Consider the following 20,357-nt stretch of genomic DNA (forward strand, 5'->3'; position numbering starts at 1 on the left):
GAAATATCGAAATTGGACAATTCTCATATCTCTAACTTTTTTCAATTTTTATATTAGGTTTGAGTAATCTATTAATATCTCAAATTAAATGCTGAGACAACTCACGAACCTTTTTGTAAAGAAAAATACAAAAGAGCTTCTTCAGATTTTTTTTTCGTTATTTACAGATATTTATTAAACCATAAGTTATCAACTGGTGATATCCATTTTTGGCAACCGAGCATGTTATTCTGGACCATGTATTTCCAAGTCCAAAGATGCTGATTGTTCTCTTCCAACCATTTCTCTTTAACTGCCTGTTTATCCAAAATCTCTTGACTGACGGCTCTGGCTTTGAATGGTAGTTGATTTGCTACTTGGGTCAATATTTTCTTTACCTAGAAAAGAATTTTACATATCAATACATTCCCATTTATACTTTCTATCTAGTAGCACAAATCAATTTCTAGTATTTCATTTCTATGTCTTATTTAATGTGTTGATATGCATAGTGCAAAATCTAAGATCATGAATTATCATGTAAGATATAATCCAAAAAACGAATCTGAAGATTTTTACGTAAAAATTTGAATTCACGCAAATCGATAAAATATCAGGAGAATAATATAATTGACAAAGTCGCGATTCTTGGGAAATTCTTGAAACTTTAGATAGTATAATTGCGAAAACGTTAAAGTATCAGGAGAACGTAACTGGCAAGAAAGTTGCACTATAAATTTCCAAAGTTGTACTCTAAAATTCCAAAAATTCCTCAAAGATGTCTTTAATATGTTCTAGGCATGTGCACCATCTGGATAAATCACTTCGAGAAATGCTAAAGAAGTATATTATCAAGATACCTCAAAATATTCACAGTGACCACCAATTTCCATAATGACTCGTCCTGCTTTAATGGGAGTGACATAGTGGTCAATAGAACCTTTACCTCCACCCATACGTTGTCCTTGTCCCTAGATCACAAAGTGTAACAACTAATCAATGTAATAATTATTATATTGAGAAAGTAAAGGTTCTTCTAGTATCCATATTATGCGTTCTATTATCTAACAAACCTTCTTTGTAACTGGTTGCCATGGTGGATCCACACGCCAAATTGCAAACATCCTTTCTTGATCGAGTTTTCTACCAATTGTCAGACGTATCATCTCGAAGTGACCATGTTTTAATCTACCTCCTCCTGTAGCCTACAATTCAAGATAACGATTTATACATATGACAGTTATCTTTGTTACTAAACATAGCACACAGCAGATATGCAGACTTACAATGATACCGTATTGCCTGTACATGAGAAAATTGTGCGTCGGCTCTGGACCCCGCATGTATCTCAGTCGCTTTTGCATTTTGGGAGGACGCATTCCTGGGGGAAACTGTGGGACTTTCTCCATTATTTTGAGTCTTGCTCGCTCCGGGTATTCAATATCTGATGGTATTCAATGTATAATCATATAATTTTTAATTTATATCTTTAATATAATTTTTATAATTATGCACATATATATTTACCGCCAAATTTTATTGGCACAGGAAAGATCTTTAAACCAGCCGTTGGGGTTACAGATACAGATTGCCATGCTGCAAAAAGTCAAATCCAAAGAGAAGCTTTTAATGTAACTTGTCTTCTCAAAACATATTATATTGAAAATACTTACTGGAAAGTAAAATACGTGCCACGTTCCTGGACGCTTGTATCATTTTTAAGTTAAGATGGATTTTTTAAGTTAACAGTTATACCTGGTTATACGAATTGGTGTGATTCTAAGTAAAAAAAATAGATTGTATTTTAATTATAAAATACACACATGACAAAATTTGTGAGATTTATTGTGTAGGTTATGATTGGATATTGGATCAAGAATGAATTTTCCAAGTCCATCTTTTGGTGAGCTGCATAAGTTGTTAGTAAAAAATTTATATTGACAATCGGTAATGCCGATAAAGTCTGCACTTTTCAATTATCTTCCGATCTCATTGACGGTCATGAAAATTTACCAAGGGAAGATAATCCCTTTACTAATTTAACAAATTAACTAATAAACTAAATACATCTCACTTTTATAAACAAACGTATGATCTCAATACCTTCTATATTACGCTGCTAGTCAACGAGAAAATAATAGCGACAAGTGCCGTCGGGTCGGGCACCGTTTAGCGGAAAAATTACTAGCTCTCAAAAGTGACGAACGACAAGAATCTCGAGAAATACGAACGTTTATTTTAACATTGTTATGTGTCCGTTAATGCAAATTATGCTCTCTCAAACGAGATTTGACAATAAAAAGTTTTAAAATGCTGTACGTTTTACATTTCAGTATGCGAAACTTTCTGCCGCATTTTGCGTTTGCATAAATTATTCAAAAGAACATAATTAGTAACTATACATATTAATAGAATACTGTAATTTAAAATAATAATAAAAAATAGCAAGAATTTAATTATGCATCACAGTAGAGACGTTAGAAGACAATAAAAGTTAATAGAAGAATTAATTCGGATAATAAAGTAGGCGAAACTCAGGTTTCGCAGCGCGAAATCTTGGAAATTTACTCCTGATATATCAGGAAAGCATGTGTGCGAGGAGGTTGTCCAAATTGCAGTAGGTATTCCGAGCGCGGGTGTTTTGCCACCTTACATTGATGGCTAATGCCTCCTCGTAATCACGCTGCTATTGGTCAGAGCGCGGGAGCCTACTGCCCCTCCTATGCACACCTGCCAGCGCTCTGATTGGCCGTAGGCTTGGGTATCCTCGTCGAACGCCCGGTGCGCCGTTCCAATATGGCGATGGGTAATAGTGGGGGTAGACGTGCCGCTGCTCGAATACCTCTACTAAAACCTCCTTGCTCAACATGCTTCCCGCGTAACAGGAGCGATTTCTGAGGAATTACAGACGACTCCAAACTCGAGATTCTCGCTTTCTTCATAACAAAAAATTCTTTTCATAATTTTTATGATCTTTCAAGCGCCAAACGAATGCACGATATATTTCTCGTTATTACTTAATAATAATTGAATATTAATATCTATTGTTTGTTAAATTAATAACGTTTTTATTAATTACTTTTTTATATATGTACTATATGTATGAATAACTAAACTATTATACGAATTAATGCAGTGCTCGTGCTCGGCCGGCTCGGCGGAAAATGCGCTGAACGACACTGGATCATATCTCGAGAAATATATTTATTTTAACATTGTTTATGTATATGCTTTAATACGAGACTTGCTTTCTCAGATGTAATTAGACGCTAAAGAGTTTCAAAATGTTGCTGCATAATGTTAGATAACAAGAAAAAGGTAGCCGCGAATGCCGACGGACGGCGTTGGACGAGAAATTCGAAGATCCGAAATACCACACGCAACACCAAATAAATCTCGAGAAATACGTTTATTCTAATATTGTTATGTGTCCGTTAATGCAAATCATGCTCTCTCAAACGAGATTTGACAATAAAGAGTTTCAAAATGCTGTTACATATACGTTTTACATTTCAGTATGCGAAACTTTCTGCCGCATTTTGCGTTCGCATAAATTATTCAAAAGAACATAATTAATAACTATTAACATAATAATTAATAACTATAATACTTAGATTAATAAAATACCATAATCTAAAATAATAATTAAAAAATAGCAAGAATTTAATTATGCATCAGTGGAGACGTTAGAAGACAATAATAGTTAATAGAAAAATTAATTCGGATGATAAAGTAGGCGAAACTCAGGTTTCGGACCGCGAAATCTCGGAAATTTACTCCTGATATATCAGGAAAGCATGAAAGCGAGGAGGTTGTCCGGATTGCAGTAGGTATTCCGCGGGTGTTTTGAAATGCGAAATGCGCTGAACAACACTGGGTCATATCTCGAGAAATATATTCATCTTAACATTGTTATGTAACCGTTGATGCAAATCATGCTCTCTCAAACGAGATTTGACAGTAAAGAGTTTTAAAATGCTGTTACATATACGTTTTACATTTCAGTATGCGAAACTTTCTGCCGCATTTTGCGTTCGCATAAATTATTCAAAAGAACATAATTAATAACTATTAACATAATTAATAATTAATAACTATATTAATAATTAGATTAATAGAATACTATAATCTAAAATAATAATTAAAAAATAGCAAGTATTTAATTATGCATCAGTGGAGACGTTAGAAAACAATAATAGTTAATAGAAAAATTAATTCGGATGATAAAGTAGGCGAAACTCAGGTTTCGGACCGCGAAATCTCGGAAATTTACTCCTGATATATCAGGAAAGCATGAGAGCGAGGAGGTTGTCCGGATTGCAGTAGGTATTCCGCGGGTGTTTTGAAATGCGAAATGCGCTGAACGACACTGGGTCATATCTCGAGAAATATATTCATTTTAACATTGTTATGTATGTTTTAATGCGAGGCATGCTCTCTCAAATGTGATTAGACGATAAATAATTATAAAATGCTGTTGCATAATGCTAGCCAAAGAGAAAAAGGTAGCTGCGAATGCTCACGGGCGGCGTTGAACGATAAATTCGGAGATCCGAAATACGATACGTGAGACCAACTAAATCTTGAGAAATACGTTAATTTTAACATTGTTATGTGTCCTTTAATGCGAGGCATGCTCTCTCGAATGTATAATTAGACGCTAAAGAGTTTCAAAATGTTGCTGCATAATGTTAGATAACAAGAAAAAGGTAGCCGCGAATGCCGACGGGCGGCGTTGGGTGACAAATTCGGAGCTCCGAAATGCCACACGCGACATCAAATAAATCTCGAGAAATACGTTTATTTTTATATTATTATGTATTCTTTAATACGAGGCATAGTCTCTCGAATGTGATTAGACGATAAATAATTATAAAATGCTGTTGCATAATGCTAGCCAGCGAGAAAGAGGTAGAGGCGAATGCCGACGGGCGGCGTTGGACGACAAATTCGGTACTCCGAAATATCACACGCGACACCAAATAAATCTCGAAAAATACGTTTATTCTAACATTATTATGTGTCCTTTAATGCGAATTAGGCTCTCTCGAATAAGGTTAAACGATAAAGAGTTATAGAAAGCTGTTGCATAATGCTAGCCACTGCAGAGAGAGAGGTAGCGCGAATGCCGACGGGCGGCGTATGGACGATAAATTCGGAGATCCGAAATACGATACGTGAGACCAACTAAATCTTGAGAAATACGTTCATTTTAACATTGTTATGTGTCCTTTAATGCGAGGCATGCTCTCTCGAATGTGATTAGACGATAAATAATTATAAAAAGTTGTTTACATATTATTAGTTAATGAGAAAAAATAGAAGCTGGCGTATGTCTTTGCTCGGCGGAACGTATAAAGCTCTGAAATGCGACGAACAATTGCAGGACATATTTCTAGAAATACATTTATTTTAACGTTGTTATGTGTTCTATAATGCAAATTAAGGTGTCTCGAACAAGATTCAACGATAAAGAGTTATAGAATACTGAACATAATTCGCGCTGAAGATAGAAACGTTTGATGAAAATGATGAATGCGGCGAGGCGCGCGATTCTTATTTGGCGAGCTCGCGCTTTATTGCTTTAATAAACTAAAGTACATACGTGCGAGTAATACACGTGAGTAATACCAAGAGGGCAAAGTATAAAGTACAAAGTCTTTCTTTAATCATCTTTCTATCATTTACGGTTGCTGGAGATATAAGCGTTTTAAGAAAGTCGGAAATAATTTGGCGTCCGATCTTTACGGCACGCGCGCGCTTTATCATGTTAAATAAACGGAAGGACGTAATTGTTAGTAATAAAATCGAGATATTCCAATAGCGCAGAGTATAAACTAAACAGTCCTTTTTCAATCATCTCTATATCTTCGGTGGTTGCTCAGATATTTTGCGATAAACGATAGAGAGAACTTTTTTTCTCGCGCCAAGCCAGCAACACATGGCCTTGACCCTACTTGAGCGGCGGGCGGTTGTCATGACGTCACGAGCAGCTGTACATTATTGATCCACTTTTTGGCCTTGACCTAGATCACCGAGTCCGGGAATGCCGGCGCGCGGCATCAACGTCTGTCGTAAATATTTTGATGTTTTTGCTGATTTTTAAAGGTTTATTTTAAGTAGCGAATGGCCTGCTTCCAAAGCAGCGTCGTTTACGCTGTCACAGCTTCCTCCTTAATGTGAGATGTATTATTGATGATATTGCAATCACATAGATGTCATACATCCATGCATTAGCGCTAATTACAAAATAAATAATTGTCGATAATAAAAGTGAACAGTTCTGATAGAGTAGAGCACGATCTAAAAAGTGCTTTTTGAATCATCTTTCTATTGCGTTTGCGGTTGCCGAGATATAAACGTTTAATGAAAATGATGAATGGCGAGGCGCACGATTCTTTTGGCCAGCTCGCGCTTTATTGCTTTAATAAACGAAAGTACATAATTGCGAGTAATACATTGTGAGTAATACCAATAGGGCAAAGTATAAAGTATAAAGTCTTTCTTTAATCATCTTTCTATCATTTACGGTTGCCGAGATATAAAAGCGTTTTATGAAAGTCAGAAATCATTGAAGCTCTGAAATGCGACGAATGACACCGGTTAAATCTCGAGAGATATATCTTTATTCTAACATTCTTATGTGTTCTATAACGCAAATTATGCTCTCTTGAATAAAATTACACGATAAAGAGTTTATTGTATTTCGGAGTTTTCTACTTTTCCGACATTCGCATTTATCTCTCTCTCTCTCTCTCTCTCTCTCTCTCTTAGCTATAGCATTATGCAACAGGTTTTATATAACTCTTTATCGTTTAATCTTATTCGAGAGAGCATAATTCGCATTAAAGGATACATAACAATGTTAGAATAAACGTATTTCTCGAGATTTATTTGGTGTCGCGTGTGGTATTTCGGAATACCGAATTTGTCGTCCAAGGCCGCCCGTCGGCATTCGCCTCTACCTCTTTCTCGCTGGCTAGCATTATGCAACAGCATTTTATAATTATTTATCGTCTATCACATTTTATGCCTATAAAGGACACTATACAATTTATCGTCTAATCACATTCGAGAGAGGTCTGTAGTATTTCGGGCATTTAATTTAGGACAGACGCCGCCCGTTACAAACATTCTCGCTAAATCTCGGCAGCCCGTCGGCATTCGTATAATAGTTTTATTTCTATACATAGTATGTACATATATAAAAAGTAATTAATAAAAACGTTATTAATTTAACAAACAATAGATATTAATATTAAATTATTATTAAGTAATAACGATGAGAAATATATCGTGCATTCGTTTGGCGCTTGAAAGATCATAAAAATTATGAAAAGAATTTTAGTTTATGAGGAAAGCGAGAATCTCGAGTTTGGGTCGTCTGTAATTCCTCAGAAATCGCTCCTGTTACGCGGGAAGCATGTTGAGCGAGGAGGTTTTAGTAGAGGTATTCGAGCAGCGGCACGCCTACCCCCACTATTACCCATCGCCATCGAAACGGCGCGCCGGGCGCGCGACGAGGATGCCCAGCCTACGGCCAATCAGAGCGCTGGCAGGTGTGCATAGGAGGGGCAGTAGGCTCCCGCGTTCTGACCCAATATGCAATCTAATGACCAATATGTTTAAGGGTTCTTTAATGCGAGACATGCTTTCTCGAATAACATTAGGTGATAAAAAGTTTTAAAGTGCCGTTACAAAATGGCGAACGACGAAAAGGATGGAAATCAGAAAGGCGACGGGCGACAATCAACGATTCTTGAGAAATATCCTTTGTCTTAATGATTCAATTCTCCTCGCCTTTTTACAATACATTCTAAAACTTTTATCGTTTAATTCTTTTCAAGAAAGTTATATGTCTTATATCAAAGAACATATCAACGTTAGTATTAGCTCGTCGGTATTCGCAGCTACCTTTTTCTTGTTGTCTAACATTATGCAACTGCATTCTAAAACTCTTTATCGTCTAATTACATCTGAAAGAGCAAGTCTCGCATTAAAACATACATAACAATGTTAAAATGAATATATTTCTCGAGATATGACCCAGTGTCGTTCAGCGCATTTCGCATTTCAAAACACCCGCGGAATACCTCCTGCAATCCGAACAACCTCCTCGCTCAACATGCTTTCCTGATATATCAGGAGTAAATTTCCGAGTTTTCGCGGTGCGAAACCTGAGTTTCGCCTACTTTATCATCCGAGTTAATTTTTCTATTAACTTTTATTGTCTTCTAACGTCTCTAACTAATGCATAATTAAATTCTTGCTACTTTTTAATTATTATTTTAGATTACAGTATTCTATTAATCTAATTATTAATATAGTTATTAATTATGTTCTTTTAAATAATTTATGCAAACGCAAAATGCGGCAGACAGTTTCGCATACTGAAATGTAAAACGTAGGCAACAGCATTTTGAAACTCTTTATTGTCAAATCTCGTTTGAGAGAGCATGATTTGCATCAACGGTTACATAACAATGTTAAGATGAATATATTTCTCGAGATATGACCCAGTGTCGTTCAGCGCATTTCGCATTTCAAAACACCCGCGGAATACCTCTGCAACCTCCTCGCTCAACATGCTTTCCTGATATATCAGGAGTAAATTTCCGAGATTTCGCGGTGCAAAACCTGAGTTTCGCCTACTTTATTATCCGAATTAATTCTTCTATTAACTTTTATTGTCTTCTAACGTCTCCACTGATGCATAATTAAATTCTTGCTTTTTTAAAATTATTATTTTAGATTACAGTATTCTATTAATCTAATTATTAATATAGTTATTAATTATGTTCTTTTGAATAATTTATGCAAACGCAAAATGCGGCAGAAAGTTTCGCATACTGTACTGTCTCTCGTTACGCGATGTGTTTTTGACCATAAATTAAAACCAAAGTATTTCTCTGTTATGTCAATTGATATTTTACTTGTTAATTATTAATTAATTATCACAGATGGAATTGCACGTACAATCTTCTTTATCAGATTTCGGCGATTCGCTTTCTCGATTTTCAGCGAAACGCATGTCGTCTCCGATCATTTCGACAGGTTAAATCGATAACGCAATTATAGACATAATATCGCTAATAGAATGACGCGGGGAGGGCCATGAGTGTGTGCTCCAGGAAATCTTTTTCTAAAACTTGAACGTTCGAATTATTACGTAAAATAATAGTAGCTAAAATGCAGCGCAACGTTCCGTAGGATGGTCAGTCTAATATTCATGGAGAGGTCTAAGCGGCTGGATGAATGGCTGTTCCATATTACGATGTACCGTTCATAAATTTCTCGGCGGATCAAACGTGTTTTGAGAAAATCAAAATATAGGCTGTGTATATATAATTCGAATCTGAATATGTACTTATAACTAATTTTTTAGTACTTTTTCTATTTTTGATCCGTCAAAATAAAATATATACTATTTTATTTCGTGCAAGAGATTGCGTTTCGCATTAATTAAATCAGAAATAGAAATTATAATCTCGGATATGGGTTATTAATAAAAGCAATAATTTTTTCTACGGAATATAAACTTAGAAGACGCTTCTTTCTGAGATTGCCTGAACTAAAGAACAATATATAATGTACACACATCGAGTGATAATTTATTTTTTATATATATACGTACTATATTGCTTTATATCAGAATTACAAAATAATTAATTACAAAAGTTAAACGAAAGTTTTAAGTATATATGCTGCGTACTTGTAATTACATATCTTAAATTTATTTAATAATTTAGTTTTCACGTCGACTTTTCTTCTTTCTTTATAAACTCCAGTACGGAAAGAACCAAATTTCGAGTAGATCGCCGACTAAACATCAATTTCGTTATAACCGAACGAGAGTATCAGGCCAGTTTTAGGGAGAAAGGGCTTAGTGATATGAGAAGCTTGATATGTTACAATTACAATATTTTTATATATCTTTGATGACGGTTTGATGGTAACAACAGGTAAATACTACATATTGTACATTGAGTAGGCGATAGTCGTATCTTATTGTTTTATTAATTATAGCATATCGGCGGCGCCGACATTGATGTCGATAGGGACGACGGCTACGGCCACGATGACGATAACGGCAACGACAATCGACAACGTCAATGACACCTCATGTCTCCGGTACACGCGCGATCGACGCGGCGATGGCAACAGCAGTAGCAACAGCAGCAACAATCTTAATAACAATAACAGCAACAGCAACGATGGCAATAATATATAATGATAGTAGTACATACAAGTAACAATAGTAGTATATAGTATAATAGACATGATGATAATAATATTTTTACTAATGAGAGTAGAGGGTCATTCCAGAGTTCCGTACGCAATAATGCTTTAGAGATATCATTTTTTTTCTCTCCATATTTTATTTGAATAAACTTGCGGTGAATGACAACCTCGGGAAAAAAATGGATCTTATAAACTATAATATTCCGCTTTTAAATAAGTAAAGAAAAAGAAGATAAATCAGTTTTAATATTCTATTTATTTCTGTTTCTTAAAAAAGAAAATAAAAAACATTATTTTAGAAGAATCGATTAAATCTATCAGAATATCTGATAAAACACATTTTCACAGAAAAGATTTATTATATCTCACAGGTTTATTCTAATAAAGTGCCGAAATGTCATCTGGCATCATGGAATGACTTCGATATCTTGTGCTGATACTATATGCTTGCGACAGTATAAACGAGCAAGATGTCCCCGAACTTTCAGACCCAGGAAGATTGACGATTTCTTTGTAAGAAATGTTGACAGAAAGCTAGTGCGAAATTCTTGATTATTATTAAAATGCAGAATTATAGTCCTTTCAACGTGCAATTAAAAAATTGCTTCTTTTAAAATTTTCTCAAATCCAGTTTTTATTTTTGTAAAACAAGAACTAATTCATAATTGTAAGTATTACGGAGAGTATTATAAAAAAGATTTTTTTTATCGTGAAGTGATATAGATTTAAAATGGATTAGAGATAGTTTTTCATGAAAAATTTCCTGCATGTTGTCGCATATAAATAAAATTTTCAGAATTTACTCTTCGTCTCATCGGGGGACAGTTGAAATCATCAACAAACTTCTGCACTATAATCGTTTTCTTTCAAAATCGTTCAGTTCGGAGGACACTCGCGTCGAATATTGTCGTCATCGTAGATGCAGTCACCACCGCCATCGTCAACGTCCTCGAGCGTCGTCGTCGCGAGCGCAGTTATAGTAATTACTAATTATCGCTTTCTTTGCTTTTTTCCCTCCTTTCTTCTCAGTTCCGCATTTATCACACTTAAAATTAATGGGGTGTTTGAGGAATGTGCGCGGATGCAGAGTCAGCGATGCATTTATATGTCATACCTCTCCAAATCAGCAGGAGTTCAGGAAAGAGGGAAGATTGGAAGGACCATATGCGACAAGCGCGTTTACTGTCGCTTTTATTACATTGGTCGTAGATAGGAATTGTCGTAGAATTTGCTGAATCGTGGAATAAATGCGGGGATAAAAAAATCTTCAAAGAGATTGCCAGTGATTCCCAAACGATCGAATACTTAAAAAAAAAAAAATAAAATTGAATGGTCAAGAAATACTAATATAGACATGTGTTAATTGATCTATTAACTTTCTTTGTCAGGAGGATAAAAAAGGTAAAAAAGAAAGAAAAAAGTAAAAAGTAAAGAAAATTTAAAAAAACAAAAAAGTACAAAAAGCTTTGGTAGGAACTAGGATAAATATAATGAGAAAACTGGATATGACGAGAAGTTGTTACAACACACAACTATGAAATCCCTCCTGCGATATAACAAAAATCTTACAGGGAATCACTGGATTCCATTAAAAGGGATGTCTAAAGGGATGTCTCGATGCCTAGTTTTGCGAGAAGTATGTTGATATTACGAAGCGCAAGTCTTTTGTCGAAATGACGTGGAACTGGAAGTGCATATGTGCACAAGTATTTTGTCTAATATATATGCATGTGTGTATGTATGTGTGTATGTATGTGTATGCGCGCCTTGCGACGATGTATACTAACATACAAGCCACTGACTCCGATCACTCTCAGTAACACTAACAATAAGTAAACGCTATGGCATCATGATAATCACCAAAAGTGTCCTTATATCAAAATCGTTAGATAATAGTCATATATATACGAACGATTAGCGCGCGCCTGTTTCGCTTGATACTGGATATGATCGACTCGTACATGTTTTCACCGTGTTCACCGTTGAATTTCGCTTTTTCGTCCACATAAAAAGAAAGAGCAACGAAAAAGAACAAAGCAATTAACTAGAATTGAAGCTGAAATACCCGTATCTCGCATTCAGCTAGATTTGACTTATTTATCTCATATGTGAAGATCGTACAATTGCATAGAGTTAATCCGAATAACTGTTAATTATTAAAAAGTACTGTTAATTTTATCGCTGGAAAATGTTACGGTATCAGATTTAGTATCGTATTCCTTAACTATAATATATATATATATATATATGTTATTTCCAAAGGCAATATTAAGTGTCAAATGTGAGATACGAATATAAACTTCAGTATACTTTTGAGCTATTTAGATTTCTTAAGCAAAACTCTTGAGTGAGTCGCTATTGAAAGTCACTTCCAATTTTTCGCTTATAGAAGAGTATATATATTATCAAGAGCCGTTCTTAATGAGAACCGATTGCAGAAAACAATATCTATAGATTTCATATTATAAAGTAGATAAATGAGATTTTCGTAATTTTGTAAGGTAGCTGCTTTTTAACCCGATCTAGATTACTTCTGGATACATCTGGATTAAGTTTCAGGAAAAATTCATAAAGAATCGATAGTTTTATCGGATAGAAGAATATGTTTTTGCAATCGGTTCAAAAACTATTCAACCTTAACTGATATGGTGGAATTCTGTATAATGTGATATGAGACTATATATTTATTTCTTTGTTTTATGCGAGTTTAAGCCACTGGTGTGCCGAGTGCCCACATCATATCAACCAGCACGAATTTTCTCGTCATTATTAACAAAAACATCTTTTCACTTAATTTGTTTTTTCTATGCGTTTAATTTTCGAATATATGTTAGTATATCTTTTTTGTTCGGTTTTAGGAACATCCAAATGGGTAAATCGTTTTTGCCATATCCGTTAAAGGTCGATTATATGTACATTAAGCTTGACGCATCGACGGTGACCGCGGGGCATTCGTAAGATACGTATTATCATCGGGCGAAAGGCAACGTACATCGCATTGATTAATATTTTATATATTTATCTCTATATATATATATATATGTATTATATATAATAATTATGCTATAAGACTAGATTCTCGGCGGAACGCTCTCACATTATTCCGACTCTTTCTCAATGTTTACGCAGCTATGTAAACATATTCATTTCGCTGTGTTTTACGACAACAAGGCGCCGTCGATCGTTTGCTCGTCGAACGCCGTTCGCCGCCGATGGATTAAATCACTATTGTCCCACGCGATGTGCTGACACACAACTTATAGCGTTACATACATACTTAGACACCATAGTCCTTACACTTTAGATACATACATAGCTATAAGTTTCCTGGCTGATCCTTGGAGTAGGTCGTTTACACTTAAATTGTCTCAGCCTCGTTTCATTCGCTTCGCGATAACCAATTTTATTATGGAAAACAACTGTAGGTGAACTCGTAACTATTCTAATCAATTGGGAAGAACAAACGATTTTTTTCTTTCTCTTTCTTTCTCTTCGCTGTGACAAGTACGGAGAGAAAATACATATAGACTAAGTGAACATGTCTCGACTATCCACAGATTATTCTCTTTAAAAAGTATTTTTAGGCTTTATAGTAGCATTCGATAATTACATATTTTATTGAGGTAAAGCGTTCGAATGAAATACGAATGAAATGGATATAACAGAATAAATCACACTACAAAAAATAAAATTTATATTATAAAATATGCTATTGCTTCATGTTTCTATATTTACATATTTTTTATCAGAACATTCACTTCACTTTTATTCATATACCTAAACGAAAGTAATTAATTATTAAGTGTGCAAGAGAATAATCGGTCAATTTTTAATCAATTTGACCATTTCGAAAAATTGTCTCAAAAATAGTTTCTCCATTATCTTTCACTTGCTCAACGTAAACAATAAATTTATGTTTGTTTTTTTACAAGCCAGTTATAAACAATAATATTCACTTAGTTTATACACACTTTCAACAAACGTATCGGCTATATATTTTCTTTTTGTATCTAGGTAGAAATGCGGATACACGCTAAAGATGTGTTCGCGTAATAATACATATCTTTTTTGAAATAGCACCTAAGTATACATATATAATATGAGACAGTCATTAAAAATTTCGAAACACATTCTTCATATTCCGAATATTGCTAAAACATTGCGACAAGTTAATGATCATAAATAAAATCTAAATTGAATAAATATGTTACAAAACGAAGGAATATTTTCTTCATGCCGTACAATCGACTTCAATATTTCGGATAATATTGTTACGGTAAATATACAATTATACACTTGATATGGCAAGTATATATATATATACACACGTTACAGTATCCTGTAACAGATATAATACCTAGATACAAACGTTTAAAGCAAGAACGCACTTAATTAAGATATCTCGATGCTGTACCCAAATATGTGTCGATACGTTATAATTAGGTATCAATGTCAAGATGCTTCATATACTCAGATACCAATCTCGCTTCAACGATGTCGTACACGCGTGTAGACTCATTCACGTGATGAAAATATTTTCGGCAGAATAAAAAGTGCCGAGAGCGCGACGTATTTAAAACGATTGTGGAGTCTCGAGGGACGAAGGGTAATTCAAAAGCGATATCAGAGAGAGAGTAGCGTTCGAGCATCGTAGAGTGTATAACGTATACGCGTATTTCGTCGTCGACGTTTTCTCTCGTTCGATATGAAGTCGAAGGAATTTCTCGTCGAACGACGCGTGGAACGATTCGCGATTCTCTATTAGCCATACAAATGTAACTTTAAATCTGTAAGTCGATAATTAACACGCGCTCTATCGCATCTATATATATATATATTTATATATATGTACACAGTCTTACAAAGCAAAATTTACAAACATTACGACGTACGGTCGACCGAATAAATATGTGTCCTCCAATGCAACTGGATCGGGTCGCAAGTGAACGCTTCGTCGTACTTCGATCGCGCCTTGCATACGGATCGATCTCGACTAACTGATTGACAGTCCGTCGTTTGGCGAACTAAAAGAGCTCACCGTTGACGGCATCGCACGTGAAGCGAGTATTGAATAAAAATTAAACATTGACAGAAATAACGAAGAAGAGACACGCAGTAGTATAACATTTTACTTTCCTTTTGTCTCTCCGTATACATCAAAACGTCAATCAATTTTTTATATCCATGGTAGATTCAAGGGTAAGTACATATATATCTCTTTGCGCTTTCCATTGTTAAATGTAAAAATTGCACGCTTAAGATAAACGTAAGATTTTCGTAAAAATCCTGTGGATTACTCTCCGTGAATTTTGAATAAAAAAATCGGGAAATTTAGAATTGTTCGAAGGAACTTGCTATTAGATATACAGCTAGTTTATGGCACAAAACTCGACGCAAAGAATGCAAAAATATTTGTGAAAGTTACCGGATGCACGCGCGATCGAAATACAAAGCACCTCGAATTGTCTGACGCTAGTTTTCTTGCGGCCTGACGAGGGGAGGAACCGTGGTAGCGCAGAAAGGGCTCGAGCGAGAGATCAAGATGGCACGGGGGCAAGAGCGAGGATCTTCGACGATCCTGCACGAAATGAAGGAAAGCTCGCAGCGAGAAACGAAACGTCGAAATGCCGCGTGACGCTTTCGTCATCGAGCGAGCAATCTATCTACCCCACCGGCCACCGACAGTCAATTTTTGTAAAGCCTCTTGCGTGTACAAACAGTACTCCGACTATTTATTACGCCAGCAAGTTTTCGCAGTCGCGATACTCGAATACTACACTTCGCATGTGTACTAAAATATAAACACGATAGAGATTAAATCTATTAAACATAATATTATCAGTCCAAGATTTAAAGTCATCAAAGAAAATATTTCGTAAATAAAAATAGCAAAAGTATTAGCATAAGAAAGAAGAAGAGAAAGATACTCAAAGTTGAATCGATTTGATAACAATAATTTGTAAAAATGGTAAAAAAATATAGTAAAAATATGCATCTTTGCCGCGCCTATAATATAAACTATTGATGTAATACACAATCGCTTCATCTTATTATCGCGCATTACATTTTACGTATCGTTATTTACGTATCGATGCGATAAAATACGAATATATATATCAGCAAATTATATCGTACTTGAGGAACTTTTACCCGTTGCGCCCAAAAATTGCTAGCGGTCGTAACAAATTGTCGAGAGACTGTATGAATCGTGTGCGAAGGAATTATCCCTTTCTTAAGTTTTCGTCAATATGAGCGTATGTGTATGTGTTTGCGCGTTACTCATGATGTGCTAGGAAGCTGACTAGATTATAGTCTAAAATACGAAATATCCAGGATCATCGTTCTCGATAATAGCGAAATCTCGTTCCCGCGAGAGCGAATTCTCAAACGGGAGAAGCGACAATTCGACGTACTCGTTATATCTACTAACGAGGATCCCGGTGTTCCGTATCGACGTTGACTACTGCTCGACCTTCGAAAAGGTCGAACGGCCTCACCTAGGCATTCGACTCTTTCAGGTTGTCGAAGTACTGCATGATCTGATTGTAGTCCATACCCAGATTAAGGTCATCGAGCGCTACCGATTCCTCTTGCTCCTGGGAGGAGGATGAGGCGCAGGAGCTAGAGGAGGATGAGGAGGAAGAGGCGGACGGTGATGAAGACGGCGGAGATGTTGTGGTGGATGAGGCAGCGCCGCCAGTAGGAGTAGATGAGTTTACGGTAGAGACGACGGTGGATACTACGGCGGAGGTGGAGAACGACGAGTACATAGGATTACCGACTATGGTCGCCCTCTTGATCTCCCGGGATCTCCCGGCATCCTTCGCGTGCCTATTGCTTTCGTCGTGATTCACCAATTCTATGAATTCCTCGTCCTCACCATTCTGTTTGTTTGCGTTGTCCACTCTAGTTTTCCCGTGCGACTTGACTATATGATGATTTGACTGCTGCGGTGCTTTGCTACTGTGCCGATGATTATTTCCATGATGGCCACCGCTGCCACCACTGGACGCCCTATGGCGATGCTTCCGCGGCGGTTCCGGCAGCCGCACGCCCACTCCCGTGTTCCTATGTGGCGGTACCGGCGGTTTATAATCTTCGTTATTGCCGTTGCTCACGTTGTTCGTGCCGACCGTCGTCGTGGTCGCCGTAGTTGCCGTTGTCGAGTTTGCGACCGGCACCCCGTGTGGCGGCAAAGGCGGAGGAATATCATCGTTGCTGTAAAAAAAATTCGCGATAAGGTTTACGCACTCGCGAAGCTGGTAATGTGGATATAGGTAATGTTAATTTGTTGGAAGCTAAAAAGTATTACGCAAAGTTTACATCAAATATCATGCGATTCGTTATTATAAGGAATTTCTTTTTCGATATCACTTTTTTCCTTGCTAGAAGACATATTTATATAACTTGTCTCTGAAGAATAAATCTTCCGCATTAGGAAGGGCAATAACGTTCAATCATAATTACTCGTTCCGCGCGGTCATTATCGGAGCTACCATCGATGCCGCTGTTGACGCCGTCGTAGCCGTAGTAGGCGGTATCACTGCGGATGGCTTGACCGCGGATTTTGCCGCGAAACTATTTCGCGCTACTCTATCCTTTTTAGAATAAGTGGTAGTGTCGATGGCACTGGTACCGCTACTGGACCACTGATTGGCAGACGGTAGCTCGATGTGATTCGGATTGTCGAAGCATGTGCCCAATTCGGCCTCGGGTTCGCCTTCACCGGCCAGCGGATTACTCGTTACGCGCACCTGTAACACAAACCGAGTTTTTTTTTTCAATCAAATTGATCCAACAAAATCCCGCTTGTTTTGTTTTTAAAACAAGTTGCCACTGGGTTATCGAAATGCGTAAAGATATTTACAGCATCAAATCTCGTTGAGAGAAAACTCGAATTGATTTCAATTATCGGATTAATCCTGGATGTACTCGTTGAACCGTTATATCGTTATCGATGTTACGTTTGTTCAAAATTTGATTTGTTATTCTTTAATTCTTTAGTAATCCTCCTTTAGTAATAATTTTATGGCTATTATTATTGAATATTTGACACTCATGCTGGAGTTTGGAGATTTCAAAATTTCACCATAATCAGAAGAAATATTATTCTATATATTTGTTAACAAATTAATGTGTATCACTAATCGCCTGCGCAATCAAATTTGCAATAAAAAACGTTTTCTTCTTCCGAAAATCTGATTTTCTGGTCTCATTGATTCACAAAATAGACTAACGTAATTACATCTAATGGTGCAATTAATTATCTAGCCAGTATTTGAGGATATTGAAATTAGTTTTAATAATGATTATCGACGGCTTCATTCACGGTTTCACTCACGAATCATCGAATTCAAACCGACGTATGTACCTGTTGCGGACCGCAGGCAGCTCGTTCGAGAGTCGCTCTGCCCAGCCATACCCAGTCGTGTGCGTTGGTGGTCGATTCACGTGGCGGTCGTCTGCCAGACGCCAGCTGATTCGCGGCGGCGCGAGCCCTCGCACCCGCGCCAGAAAGCACTGGAACGGCCGCACCGGTCAACGGGGAGTCCGGTGGCTGGGGCTTGAATTTGCTGGCGTACACCACGCAGGAGACGACAAAGACAACGATCGCGAAGCAGAACGCCGCGAGCAGCACGTACATCCCGATCTCGAGCGGGCTCATCCGCGCCCCGACGCCGTGGTGACGCACGCCGACGCCGCCCATACCCCCTGAAGACATGCCATTAGCTATAGCCGTGCGATGCTGCCGTGCCTGCACCAAAGGCTCGTGCTCGTGCTCGTGCCCGTCTTTCTCGTCTTTCAGCGGTAACCCTTTGCACAGAAAAAACAAAGAGAGAGAAAGAGAGAGAGGACAGAGTGAGACGGGGCGTTTGTGCTGAGTTTCAGAGCCGCTGACAATCTTTTTCCCTTAATTGATGCCTTCAGCTAGACAGCGGCTAGACATGCTGTCGGATGTGCAAGGTTCGCGAGGATACTGAACGTGCGTCTATACTTTCAGCGCGGCAATTGGACTATGATGAACGACTTGACATTATACTATGATGTACAATACTGTCCAGATAATTCCAACTCTTGGAATTACTTGGAGATAGAAGGAAGAAAAAGAATCGCGTGAACGCTTCAAGGTTTTCATCTTCTAATTCTCACGCGGATTCTGAATCAAGAAATTTGGAGCCAACTTTTCCTTGATCAAATTTATCATTGTTCGTAAATCGTAAGAGTATTCAGATTACAATAGATATTTCACGTTGAATAATAAAAGTAACAAAATTCTCCAATGACTCGTAGTAAGATCGCGTTACGTCACAAATTATTCTTAGAGCTAGACGCATTTGACATTCAGCGCAAAGGAGGAAGGCTATCAGTTACGGAAGGCTGGACGGAAACCGTGGGGATCACGCATAAATAGGCAGGTGGAACTTTTTACAAGCCAAACGGTGCTGTGAAGAAAGTTTTCCGCTAAGAAATGCGGAACAAAATGCATACTGTGCGCTACGTGACGGTTATAAAGCGTAGAAGAGAACAGAAAAAGTGAAGAGAATGCGAAAGAAGCGAGGCAGAAAGACAGAAAGACAGAAAGCGGCAAAGAGGAACAGGATCTATTTACCGATGAGGATGTCGTGTAGATCGGACGCCATTTCGCCCCGGCCGGTTTTACGTTCTCTGTGATGGTGAGAACCGACGGTGCCCCCGCCGTCGTTCTGAACGAATTCCGGCCGATTGGGCACCTCGCTCGAGGCGAAATCTACCTCGACGTTGGCCGATGCGCTTGCCAACGCGGCGGCCGTCGTCCTCTGAGAGCCCTTGCTTGAACGTCTGCCGGATAATCGGCAGGAGTCGGCCAGCTGTAAACTGACGCGCAGCAAGTCGCCGCGGCCCTCCCCGACCGCGATTACCCGTGGATGATGGGAAGCAACCATCGGTGCGAACGCCACAACTTCCGGGTCCAGACTCTCCACCAGTAAATGATAATCACTCACAGCGATTTCCCTGAGGGGTGTACGGGTACTGTCCGAGAACTCTACGTCAATGTCCAGCAGTCCCTCCTATTGGTACAATAACAGCGTCAAATATACTTGTTTATGCATCATAGTTTTGTTTTAATTACGAAATATACATTATATATCCTCGAG

At 37.5% G+C, this 20,357-nt stretch overlaps 2 protein-coding genes across 2 annotated transcripts in view; both read right to left on the reverse strand.

The window, feature by feature from the left end:
• Nucleotides 1-137: 137 nt before the first annotated feature.
• LOC139816257 (large ribosomal subunit protein uL16m-like) lies at nucleotides 138-1,852 on the reverse strand. The gene is made up of 6 exons (XM_071783666.1): nucleotides 1,653-1,852; nucleotides 1,507-1,575; nucleotides 1,266-1,423; nucleotides 1,053-1,184; nucleotides 840-950; nucleotides 138-377 (listed from the first exon to the last, which is right to left on the reverse strand). Exons 1-6 carry the CDS (start codon nucleotides 1,693-1,695, stop codon nucleotides 162-164), a joined length of 729 nt encoding a protein of 242 aa, XP_071639767.1. The 5' UTR covers nucleotides 1,696-1,852; the 3' UTR covers nucleotides 138-161.
• An 8,031-nt stretch (nucleotides 1,853-9,883) lies between these two features.
• Dtn (transmembrane protein 132C dtn) overlaps nucleotides 9,884-20,357 on the reverse strand; it is a 101,364-nt gene continuing 90,890 nt past the window's right edge. The window contains exons 7-10 of the mRNA XM_071784000.1: nucleotides 19,832-20,270; nucleotides 18,593-19,035; nucleotides 17,689-17,975; nucleotides 9,884-17,439 (exon numbers count right to left, since the gene is read on the reverse strand). Of these exons, the coding sequence (XP_071640101.1) occupies nucleotides 16,719-17,439; nucleotides 17,689-17,975; nucleotides 18,593-19,035; nucleotides 19,832-20,270 (1,890 nt within the window). The 3' untranslated portion in view covers nucleotides 9,884-16,718. The remainder of the gene's footprint in view (nucleotides 17,440-17,688; nucleotides 17,976-18,592; nucleotides 19,036-19,831; nucleotides 20,271-20,357) is intronic.

This window comes from Temnothorax longispinosus, chromosome 7 (genome assembly GCF_030848805.1).
Source record: "Temnothorax longispinosus isolate EJ_2023e chromosome 7, Tlon_JGU_v1, whole genome shotgun sequence".
Taxonomy (NCBI): Eukaryota; Metazoa; Arthropoda; class Insecta; order Hymenoptera; family Formicidae; genus Temnothorax; species Temnothorax longispinosus.

Coding starts and splice junctions, on each gene's coding strand:
- LOC139816257 (XM_071783666.1), bottom strand. CDS start 1,695: ATGATACAAGCGTCCAGGAACGTGGCACGTATTTTACTTTCCA. Junction 1,185..1,265: donor ACAGGCAATACGGTATCATT/GTAAGTCTGCAT, acceptor CTTGAATTGTAG/GCTACAGGAGGAGGTAGATT. Junction 378..839: donor GTCACTGTGAATATTTTGAG/GTATCTTGATAA, acceptor ATTCTTTTCTAG/GTAAAGAAAATATTGACCCA.